The sequence below is a fragment of the Sus scrofa genome, chromosome 8 (genome assembly GCF_054392235.1).
Source record: "Sus scrofa isolate SSC_HxYL_T2T_F1_AM1 chromosome 8, Sscrofa_HxYL_maternal_Yorkshire_Landrace_v2.0, whole genome shotgun sequence".
Classification (NCBI taxonomy): Eukaryota; Metazoa; Chordata; class Mammalia; order Artiodactyla; family Suidae; genus Sus; species Sus scrofa.
Genome location: NC_139390.1, coordinates 11,053,340 through 11,065,063, shown reverse-complemented (window position 1 = coordinate 11,065,063; position 11,724 = coordinate 11,053,340). Strand labels below are relative to the sequence as shown.

At 45.3% G+C, this 11,724-nt stretch overlaps 1 protein-coding gene across 2 annotated transcripts in view; it reads right to left on the bottom strand.

The window, feature by feature from the left end:
* Positions 1–549: 549 nt before the first annotated feature.
* CD38 (CD38 molecule) overlaps positions 550–11,724 on the bottom strand; it is a 48,790-nt gene continuing 37,615 nt past the window's right edge. The window contains exons 5-9 of one of the 2 annotated variants that reach the window (XR_014811874.1): positions 11,381–11,454; positions 8,981–9,073; positions 8,281–8,367; positions 2,716–4,037; positions 550–2,436 (exon numbers count right to left, since the gene is read on the bottom strand). Coding sequence is in view for 1 of the 2 variants with exons in the window: in NM_001243883.1 (NP_001230812.1) it covers positions 4,028–4,037; positions 8,281–8,367; positions 8,981–9,073; positions 11,381–11,454 (264 nt within the window). In the remaining variant the exon portion in view is untranslated. 2 annotated transcript variants of the gene reach the window in all.

Below are 11,724 nucleotides of genomic sequence, written 5' to 3'. Positions count from 1 at the left end.
ATCTACTGTCTTAGCAGCTTTCAAGTCTACAATACTCTATTGTTTTTTTGGGGGGAGGGGTTGGTCTTTTTTTTTTTTTTCACCTTTCCTAGGGCCGCACTTGTGGCATATGGAGGTTCCCAGGCTAGGGGTCCAATCGGAGCTGTAGCCACCAGCCTACACCAGAGCCACAGCAATGTGGGATCCAAGCCGCATCTGCAACCTACACCACAGCTCGAGGCAACGCCGGCTCCTTAATCCACTGAGCAAGGCCAGGGACCGAACCCTCAACCTCATGGTTCCCAGTCGGATTCGTTAACCACTGTGCCATGACGGGAACTCTTACAATAGTCTGTCGTTAACTGTAGTCACCATGCTGTACATTAGATCTCCAGAACTCATTCATCTCATAAGTAAAATTTCACACCATCCTTTGACCAGCAACCTCCTCCCCCATCTTCCCCACCCACCCAGGTCCTGATAACGACCATTCCCCTTGCTGTCACCATGAATTTGACTTTCTTAGATTCCACATGTAAATAAGGTCAAGCAGAATTTCAGACACAACTGTTTTTAAAAGAATGATTCCACAAAGTCCTTTATTATTCATGTATTATTTGTAAAACATTTATATCTGTTATAAATACATTCCAAACTGAGGGTTCACAGATGTTCATGAACTTGCACTCTAGGTCACTTGCCCCTTAATCCTAAGGTTTTCACAACTTCACCCGCTGTTTGCCTTTCGGTCAGAGGATGAACATGGCAAAGGGAACCCATGTGAATCAAGTTCAAGGATAAACACCGTCAGGGACCAATTCAAACCCTTCTGTGCATTGTGTGTGAGCTGAGAGCCAGCCAACCACTGCCTCTGGGGGGAGCACCCAGCAATTGAGTCCCTGATGGACGGATAACAAATACTTATTAAAATGATGACTAAGATACTAAAGATAAATTGTTTCATGATTTTAAAAAAACTTTGGGAAAGTATTAGATTAATACTGCATATAAAATGCCTTTTAAAGTTAGCCTCTAGGTTTACTTTAACATTTTAATGTACACAATTTTAATTTGCCACATATAGCATTTACCCATATACATAACTACTTCCTGTTTAAAAAAAACCCACAAAAACCAGAGTCATTCCGTCCAGTACGGACTCTACCTGAGATGCTGTAGTCATAGTCTTAGGAACTGTTGTAAGAGGAACAGATGCCAGGAAGTAAGTCAGCATGGCTCCTGCTGCATCCCTACTGCAGGGGAGCATACAGACATGGGTTGAGCTTGTCCCCAACAAGACCTAAAAGGCACAGAAAGCTGTCTAGCCAAAGAAAATATGTGTTTTCTTAAAACATTTGATATATACTTGGCTTTGTCTGCCAGGTGTGTGAGAGGCACAGAGGTGGCACGAAACAAGTTGACACAAACAGTGAAGCAGGGCTAAAGGAAGACCCATTGAATGTGGTGTCACTACGGATTGAGACACACCATTTTTTGTAGCACAAAAGTATGCATACACATACACACACCCACATGCATGTGTGTGTGGATCTTCAAGTATTCAGCTTGAGATATCAGAACTGTATTTGAAAGTGTGCCTCAAATATTATAAGGTCATGCACCATGACAGAAGGAAAAGAGTGAGCCTTTGGGAGCTGGAAAGGGAAAATGCAATTCTGGGTCATTCCAATAGTCTTTGGGTAAGTATGAGGGTGGGTACAAATTGGGATGGTAAGAGGATTTTCTAGAGCCAAGAATGAAGTGGGAAGCAGGTTTATGAGCAAAATACGAGGTTTATGAGCAGTCAGTAGTTCAAGAGAGATGTCACTTGTAAGAGGGGTACAGAGGATTGATTTATGTATGTATAGGCTTCTTCTTCGGCAGGGACTTATTTCTGAAGACATTCTGCAGGTAGAGTTTATTGAAACTTGGGGCAAGGCTGAATCTTAATCAGAATTGATCCCAAGCATCCATGCTCACATCCGGCCAAGACTACATCCCATGAGGATGTGCCTAAGTGGAGAAAGGCGAGAGAAGAATCCCTGGACTGATGGCAGAGGCTGTAGCTGCAAGGGCTCCTCAAGGAAACCAAGCTGCCAACAAGGGGCAGCCAGAAAGGAGCCAACCTAGGTTGAGTGATTTCTTACGTGTGACACTGTGCCAGACTGTCAATGTTTGTCACCTTCTTTAGTTCTCACCACACTTTCATAAGGGTTAGTTTATAATCCTTATTAAGGTGACAAAGAAGCTGCAGTTCAGAGAGGTTAGGTATCAAGGTCACAGAGTGATGCCAAAATAGGAACTCAGAAATGTCTGACTCCAAAATGTATTCTGTTTTCAACAAACCTAGTGGGTTAAGGCGTCTCAAACTACGTTATTAATTCTTCCCGCCGTGCATCTATGTTTTAACAAAAAGCTAGAAAATCCCCTGATGTTTAAAGATTAAGCAACACATTTCTTTTTTTTTTTTTTTTTTTTTGTCTTTTTGCTATTTCTTGGGCCGCTCCCGCGGCATATGGAGGTTCCCAGGCTAGGGGTCCAATCGGAGCTGCAGCCACCGGCCTATGCCAGAGCCACAGCAACGCTGGATCCGAGCCGCGTCTGCAACCTACACCACAGCTCACGGCAACGCCGGATCGTTAACCCACTGAGCAAGCGCAGGGACCGAACCCACAACCTCATGGTTCCTAGTCAGATTCATTAACCACCGCGCCACGACGGGAACTCCAGCAACACTAAATAAGAATGATATCAGAAAAAATTTTAAATAAATGATAATGGAAAGAGACATATTACAAATTTTTAAGAGCTTCAACTAAAGCAGCACCCAGAGAAAAAAATTACAGTACTAAAATATATGCTTAAGAAAAGCAAATGTACTGAAAAATCAATGCTCTTCACTTCCATCTCAAGAAGCTGAATAAAGAAACCCAGAGAAATTAGAAGGAATCTCTCCATCTCTAGCAATAAAGAGAGAAGCAAAACCTAAATAAATAGAAAGAGAAGATAACAAAGTTAAAGGTTGGTTCTTAGAAAGAGTAATAAAATTGATAATCCCCAGGCAATACTAATTATGTAAAATTCAAGTGAGAAACAAATTGTTGCTATGAGGAACAAATATACATAACAGCTTACTACATATATAAGACACTGAGAAGGAAGAGGAGGAGGAGAAAAAATATAAGTCAGTTTTGAAGTCATCCAGAAAAATTACATTTCAGATTCTATTGTATCCAATTTAATCCAACATGCATTTATTGGCAGAGAATTTAAGGCACTGCCGTTTTGGTATGAGAAGCCTAGAGAGAGTGCATGTGAATTTGGGAGTGAAATAAATCTGAGTTCAAATTCATGCTCTACTTTGAACTAAATGTATGGCTTTGGGAAAATGATATAACCTCCCTTAACTTCCTTTATCACATTTAACAAATGGGAGATAATAACATCAACCTCATAGGGATGCTGGAGGGATTAGGGGTAAAGCACCAACTACATGGGTAGCTTCTACCCTGCAGAATATAAGCATGGCCCACAACCCGCAACCATGGCATTCATTGCTTATCTGTAGAAAGAGCACCAAGCTATCTCCTGAGACAAGGCCCTTCACTTGGAAAGGTCATATTTTCTGAAAAGTTTGGGCACTGACTTTTCTTGACCTGCCCGTCAGAGGTTGGGTGGTCATTCTTCAACAGAAATGATGTGACCGACATAAAAACAACATAAAAGCATCACATGAATATTAAAATGACATAACAATATACAATTTCTGTTCTGGCTTTCCACAGTAATTAATTTGTTCTGGACTCTTAGGAGATGAAGATTAAAATGGCCCCAATAACATAAAGTTATTTGAAGACTTGGGAGGAAAAGGGCTCCATCTCTGGTGTTGATATGGGGACAGAGGATCCCCTGCAAGTCCTCAGCTTTCCACCAACAAGTCTCCTAAGTCCTGCATGGCGATGTTCACGGCAGGTGCTTAACCATGCTGAGCGGCTCATGCCCAAAATCTGCAAGATGAAGCCCCAGCATTTTGCCCACACTGAAGAAACTAGATAGGCCTAGGAGAGGAAAGGAAAAAAAAAAAAAAAAAAAAAAAAAGGAGATCAGTACAGCAGACCGACCTACCATCAATTCACCAACACAATAAGCCCCTTGGTTAATAACCAAATTCGTGCCCACCCGGTTTCTTCTCTGGCAGTGACGACCCAGAGAAAGGTCAGGTTCAAGACTGAATGACTGCAAGTGTGGCCCAGTTTAGTTTCATTTTACGTGTCAAACCAAGAAATAAATACTGAGAAGAGATGTTTGGAGATGAAAATGAATGTCTGGCTTATACATGTCACAGATATGCACAGTGACTATCAGCTGATGCTCATTCTAGAAGCAGCCACCTGAGATGACAGACCCCCCCATGTTTCTGTTGAGGATTCGTCTTCTTCCCTTCAAAAGCTTCCTGAGGAAGTGCTGGGTCAAAGTGTCAGGCAGCAAGGGGTCACCGTCTCTCTAGGAGGGGGCTGGCGGCCATCAGCAAGAGGACCACACATCCTTTGCCCGGAACTAATCCTGGATAAGTGTCAGCAGGTGAATGACTCTCATTGTCATAAACATGAGAGAACCAAGCAACAGGGGCCAATGGCAGTGGCCGGCACACGGGGGAGGGGGTGGCCACGGGGGAACGTGGCTCCTTAAATTGCAGCTGAATCTGATTTTGCCAAATGTGAGTTTGGAAAGGGAGAGAGATTCTTAGAAGCAGCTACCAGCACCCCTGGGCTGCCAGGAGGGGCCATTTCAGGCCCATCTCCAGCCAACTCTCTTGACCAGCTAGTCACAGAGGCTCTAAACACAGGGTCACTCCATCCTCACCAGTGTAATAGCCTGGGATCCCCCTACATGGATACATTTGGAGGGAGGAGGATCCTTTTCCTTAGGGATATAATGCTCTGGAAGAGGAATCTTTGCTAAAATTATTTAAGATTTTTTTTTTTTCTTTTTACACCCCTACCTGCAGCATATGGAAGTTCCCGGGCTAGGGGTCCAATCAGAGCTGCAGCTCCCGAACTACGCCACAGCCACAGCAATGCCAGATCGGAGCCACTTCTGTGACCTACTGCCACAGCTTGGAGCAACTCTGGCTTCTCAACTCGTGAAGCGAGGCCAGGGATCAAACCCTCATCCTCACAGACACTATGCTGGGTTCTCAACCCCCTGAACCACAATGGGAACTGTGGCTTAGGATTTTTGAAGCAATCTTTGCTTTATAATAAATGAAGAGAATATGAATATATTTCTTAATTAGTTTCTAATTTATCAGGAATTCAATTTGGGAAAAGAAGTAGCAGTTATGCTGTTAAGATCTCCTCCACAAAATAGGTAAATACTCCTATCCAGTGTCCCAATAAAATGGACACGCTTCTGATATGTTGATGGATAGAGACATTGATGGAAGGAGACAGAGTGTTTTGAAATAACATAAAAGGAAAAATGCACCATTTAGGGTTTTCTAATATGTCACTAGGGGGCACTAGCCAGAAAAAAAAAAAAAAAAGCATTGTGACCATTTTGCCTTTTTTTTCTTTTTACACCACAGCCGCAGCAACACTGGACCCCAGCCACATCTACAACCTGCACAGCAGCTTGCAGCAACACCAGATCCTTAACCCACTGAGCCACAGTGGGAACTCCCATTTGTTATTTTTATTTTATTTTATTAATGTTATTTTTTTTTTGAGGGCCAAACCCACAGCATTTGGAGGTTCCCAGGTTAGGGGTCTAATAGAAGCTGTAGCCGCCGGCCTACGCCACAGCCACAACAACGCCAGATCCGAGCCGCGTCTGCAACCTACACCACCGTTCATGGCAACACCGGATCCTTAACCCATGGAGCAAGGCCAGGGATTGAACCTACAACCTCATGGTTCCTAGTTGGATTCATTTCCGCTGTGCCACAACAGGAACTCCTGTTATTTTTAAAGTAATCCAAAAAAGTACTGTTACCTTCTGTTTACTCTAGTATCAAAATATATGTTAAGAAATTCTGTATATATTTTAGAAGACTGAGTATGTATATGGGGGAAAAAAGACTTTAGGCTATACAGCCAAATATTAACAGTGTGTGTCACTGAGGGGCAGGATTTATAAAGGGTAATAGCAGAACTGGTAATAGTTCTAATCTGTACTAATGGAATTGTACTTCTGTTTGCTCCTTGAGCAAGCACACCAAAACAGCTGGACAAAAGCTGGCTTCCTTGGAAGGCATATTTGCGTTGGAATAATTGAAACTACAGTCGACAACCAAATCTGTGACATTCACTGTGCGGGGACCCCCTAGAGACAAGCAGATTTCTAGCAAAGTCGGAGAACTCTTCGATGCAACAAGCAGCCCTGAGGGTCTGTAAATTCAAGGAGGCGTGCTGCGTATATTATGACGTCATGGCTGGAGAAAACCAACAGTGATTTCAAATATGATCCCCGGAGTTCCCATCGTGGCTCAGTGGTTAACGAATCTGACTGGGAACCATGAGGTTGCGGCTTTGATTCAACCCCTAGCCTGGGAACCTCCATATGCCGCGAGAATGGCCCAAGAAAATGGCAAGACAAAAAATAATAATAATAATATGATCCGCATCTAAGGTCACATGAGCTGATGCTCTGAATGACAGGTGCTGGCTTACGAATCACTTCCTAAGGGGCCGCCACGCTAGGCAGGTGGAAGCTGTCTCAGGTATTCTTCCCAGGTGGAGAATGAGTGAGTGCACCAGGAAGGAGCCTGCCGTTTGGGTCATTCATTAAAAGGGGGGTGAGGAATTTCCACTGTGGCGCCATGGGGTCGGCGGAGTCTCTGCAGCATCAGGACGCAAATCAATCCCCGGCCCAGCACGGTGGGGCAAGGATCCCGCATCTCTGCAGCTGGGGTGTAGGCTCGGGAACTCCATATGCCAGGGGGTGGCCAAAAAAAGAAAAAGAAAGGGGCGGGGGAAGTTTAATGTAAGAAAAAAGATAAAGCAGCATTGGCTCATGCCCCAGTCTTCTCCTAGGTTTTTGTATTTTGTTTTCACAGTGGGAAATATCTTTGAATAACTCAGACGGGTCAGATGTCTGCCACATTTCTCTTACAGTTGTTCTGTTGTTTAAGTTTTCCCATCTAACTGCTGTAGAAGGCTGTGTTATGTTCTGGCAGTTTCCAGAGAGAAGCCATCTGACTGATGGGGAATCCAGGTCATTTGGGAGACAAAGCCCTCGGGGAATGTTCCTTGAATCTATCCTCTGTCTTTCTGACATGGTTGGTGGGAAAGGTCGGTAACAGGGGGGAGATGGGAAAAATATCCCAGCATTTCAGCTTCTACATTCTTTGAGAAAGTTCTTCTCTTTCCATCTGTCTTGTTCTAAGCTTTAACACATGGGAAAACTTCCAAAGGTGCTTTTAGCAAGGATCCCTGCCTGTTTTAAGTATTGGGGATCCCGTCGTGGCTCAGTGGTAATGAACACAACTAGTATCCATGAGGACTCAGGTTTGATCCCTGGCCCTACTCAGTGGGTGAAGGATTCAGCGTTGCCATGAGCTGTGGTGTAGGTCACAGACCCGGCTCAGATCTGGCATTGCTGTGGCTATGACATAGGCCCACAGGTGTAGCTCCAATTGAACCCCTAGTCTGGAAACTTCCATATGACACAGGTGTGACCCTTAAAAAAAAAGGCAAATAAATAAATAATAAAATAGTCGGGGGGGGGGAAGTCCTAGTTCTGGTAATTAGAGTTTTAGGTGACCTGAAAAATATCTGCCTATCTGTAATTTAAACTTTGCTCCAATAAATATGCAGTAGTGGTTTAAAAACATTTTTTTTAAGATTTTACATTTTTTAATGAAAAAAAGATAAAACTTGGTAAGCTGCCCTTTGACAACTTACCAAGCGTTAGGCATCTACACTGAGAACCAACTAAGAAAGAAACCTCACATGCAAAATTATGCCAAGTCACAGGGTTTTATAAATCCTCTGCATTTGGCAAAACATGCTTCTGCTCCCCCAGAAAGCTAGGAGCCCCCTGGGTCAGGCCTCTCTTATGGGAAACCGGGAAAGATGTTCTCAAAGCCTGGGTGGATCTAGAGGCAAATCACTGCTCAGGTGGGCTGGAGAAGGACAAGGAGAAGGGGGACAGATGGCCAGCTGAAAGCCACTGACCAGGATCACCTTCCTGGCCGGGCTGCCCAAGGAACAGAGATCACCACCCCAGACCACCGTCAAGGTCCCAGAGAAGATGCCTCCAGGTGGCAAGAAGCCCTCTCTTCAAGAAGACATCAATTACCTGTAGTTTTCCTGGCAGGTAAATTTGATATTCTTTCCTCTTAAAATCAATTGCAGCTCATTTATGGAGGAACCTGAGCATGTGTCTCTGGGAAAGAAAGACAAAGATGTTAAAATAACAAGATCTCAGAGTTGCCCTTGTGGCTCAGCAGTAATGAACCCGCCTAGTATCCATGAGGACGTGGGTTCAATCCCTGGCTCCCCTCAGTGGGTTAAGGATCCGGCGTTGCTGCGAGCTGTGGCGTAGGTCAGACTCGGCTTGGATCCCACATTGCTGTAGCTATGGTGCAGGCTGGCAACTGGAGCCCCAATTTGACCCCTAGCCTGAGAACGTCCATACGCTAAAGGCATGGCCCTAAGATGCCAAAAAAAAAAAAAAAGCAAGATCCACAAACATTTCCCAAGTCTCTTGGTTCTTCTAGGGAACAGGTGCTGGGCAAGGCCCTGGGATAAAGAGGTGAAGCAGAGGTAGCTATTAAGAACTCCCAGGCCAACAGAGGGGCCAAAGGGGTGAACTAGGTAGATATTCACCATGGAGAGGCAATGAAGACGCTGTTGGGACAGGGTAAATGAAGAGTGAGGGCCCATTCATTTCCTGAGCCCGTCTTTTTCTCAATGCATTCCTGTGACTGTGGATTCTTTCTTGGACTGATTCCTAAAATAACTGTGAGAATGAATGGGTACAAGGTAGTAACAGATACCTGGGAGTTTTTCCACTGTCATGTATCACCCAAGCCTTTAGTGTATGCACCTTCGACGGCTGCAGGCTATGGACCTCCACACGGCCGAACGTGCTAAGATGGAAAAGACAAAGAACGGTGTTAACCCCAGATGAAATCATTCAGGCACCAGCAGCCTCTGGGAGAAGCCAGCCAGAGGCAGGGCAGCCTTGGCTAGAACCTACCCTCGGGCTTGAACCCATGATTCCCATTAGAACCAGCCACCCTCACTCAAGGCCACTCTCCGTGACTAAGATTTTCAAAATGAAATTTTTAATCTGTACATTGGTGTTGAGTCTTTTAAGCACTCGCTATTCCAGCAGTAAACCTTAGACAGACGTCATGAGCTTGTTAGAACTGCAGAACCCCGCGCATTACCACCTGCTGAATCAGAACTGGCAGCCCACCCATCCCCAGGTCACCCACACACTCCGCCAGCTTGAGAAGCAGGTGTTGAAAGACCATGATATCCTGCTCCACGCCAGTCCTAAGCTCTGCCCACTAACCTCCCCCCCACCCCCCCCCCCCCCGGTTGCAAGCTCTTGGATCCATAACATCAGATTACAAATTTCTGGAATGCTAACATGCCCCCCCCAAACCCCACAGGGTTGGAGTCAGAAGAAGACAGAAAGACAAATGATTCTTTGGATTAAACATTCAAAGAAGAGAGAAGGAAAATTAATTGGGGACACCTAGCGGTCCCAGGCACGTTAATACATGCTCCCTCCTTTCAATCAGCTTTATCCAGGGAAGGAATGGAGAATAAAGTCTGGCAGGGTAACCGATGTGGTAAAAGCAGTAAGTACAGAAGCGGGTCAGAAAAGAAAGGCGGGGCTGTGGCCAGACCCAGTTGCCAGGGTAAGAGCTGATATTCACCTAGCACATTCTCTGTTGTCAGGTTCAGGGCTCAGCATCTTTCCTGCATTATTGCAGTCAATCTTCCCATTAGGAGCTCCCATCGTGGCTTGACAGTAATGAACTCTGACTAGTATCCATGAGGATATGGGTTCGATTCCTTGCTCAATGGGTTAAGGATCTGGCATTATCATGAGCTGTGGTGTAGGTCACAGACCCAGTTCTGATCTGATGTGGCTGTGGCTATGGCATAGGTTGGCAGCTGCAGCTCTGATTCGACCCCTAGCCTGGGAACTTCCTTATGCTGCAGGTGAGGCCCTAAAAAGCAAAAAAAAAAAAAAAAAAAAAAAAACCTTCACATAACCATCACCTCTTCAGGTACATATGTACTCCAGGGACCTTGCCAAGGTCATATAGGTAAGCTGTAATGACCCCCACTTTTAACCACTGCAGTAAACTGCTGACACCATCCGCAAAGAGATAACGAAAGCCTAACACCCAGTATAGCGCCTGACAGTCCCAACAGTAGATTGACTGCTACACTGGGGTTCACATTGCTGGGGGAGCCGGGGAAAGAGTCAGGGCAGGTCTTGGTGGGTGGGGAGAATTTAGACAGGCAGAAGGAGGGAGGGGCAGGTCATATGGGGGGAGAATGTGATCACAGGTGGAAAATGGGCAGGATGGAGTGTGGGATGGAGAGCTGAGGAGCTTATACCAGGCCTGGAAAAGTCAAGAGGATAAGCTGGACTCGGTGTCTGGACCATTAGGACCTGCAGGGGACTCTATGCAGTGGAGAAACCAGGCGAAGGCATTGACTTAGAAAGACAAATCTCGGAGTTCCCATCAGGGTGCAGTGGAAAGGAATCCGACTAGGAACTATGAGGTTGCGGGTTCGATCCCCGGGCTCGCTCAGTGGGTTAAGGATTCGGCATTGCTGTGAGCTGTGGTGTAGGTCGAAGACACGGCTTGGATCTGGTGTTGCTGTGGCTGTGGCATAGGCCGGCAGCTACAGCTCCGATTAGATCCCTAGCCTGGTAACCTCCCTATGCCTCGGGTGCCGCCCTAAAAGGACAAAAAGACCAAAAAAAAAATAAAATAAAAGGAAGACAAATCTCTGGAGTTCCCATCATGGCTCAGTGGAAACGAATCTGGCTAGTATCCATGAAGATGCAGGTTCGATCCCTGTCCTCAGTCAGTGGGTTAAGGATCTGGTGTTGCCATGAGCTGTGGTGTAGGTGGCAAGCAAGGCTTGGATGGGGCATTGCTCTGACTGTGGTGTAGGCTGGTGGCTACAGCTCTGATTCGACCCCTAGCCTAGGAACTTCCATATGCCACAGGTGTGGCCATAAAAAGAAAAAAAAAGAAAAGAAGAAAGACAAATCTCTCCATAGACTACAAACATTTTACCTTTTGTAGGCCAAGTCTTCAGGAATGACTTTCAGCATGAAAAGTAAATTCTGCTAAAGATGAAATACCAAATAGGAAACTGTGCTCACCCTTGCAAATAGGATGCAAAGAAATTAGTACCTGGTTTTATCAAAGGCGTTACTGATGGATCCATTGAGAAACACCTGCACCATCCCACAGGCATTTTCTGCAAACTTAAAAACAAAAACAACACCATTTCTCAGCATGCAAACTTAACTGCCAGGCCCTGGCAGTTCCATTCAAGACAGCTCGCGGCATCAGTTCGTTAAGGAGGGGAAGCCTCTATGGTTCTAGCTCGGTCAGGTCAAGTCTATGCCATTTTCATCCCAAGCCCTTGGAGGGAATCTGCTTCCCACAGAGAGTTCTGGAAACAGTTGCTCCAGTCTGCATCTGAACAATGAAGGTGAACATCACTGTGGCTAAACTGGAGGTTCAGAAGTCAG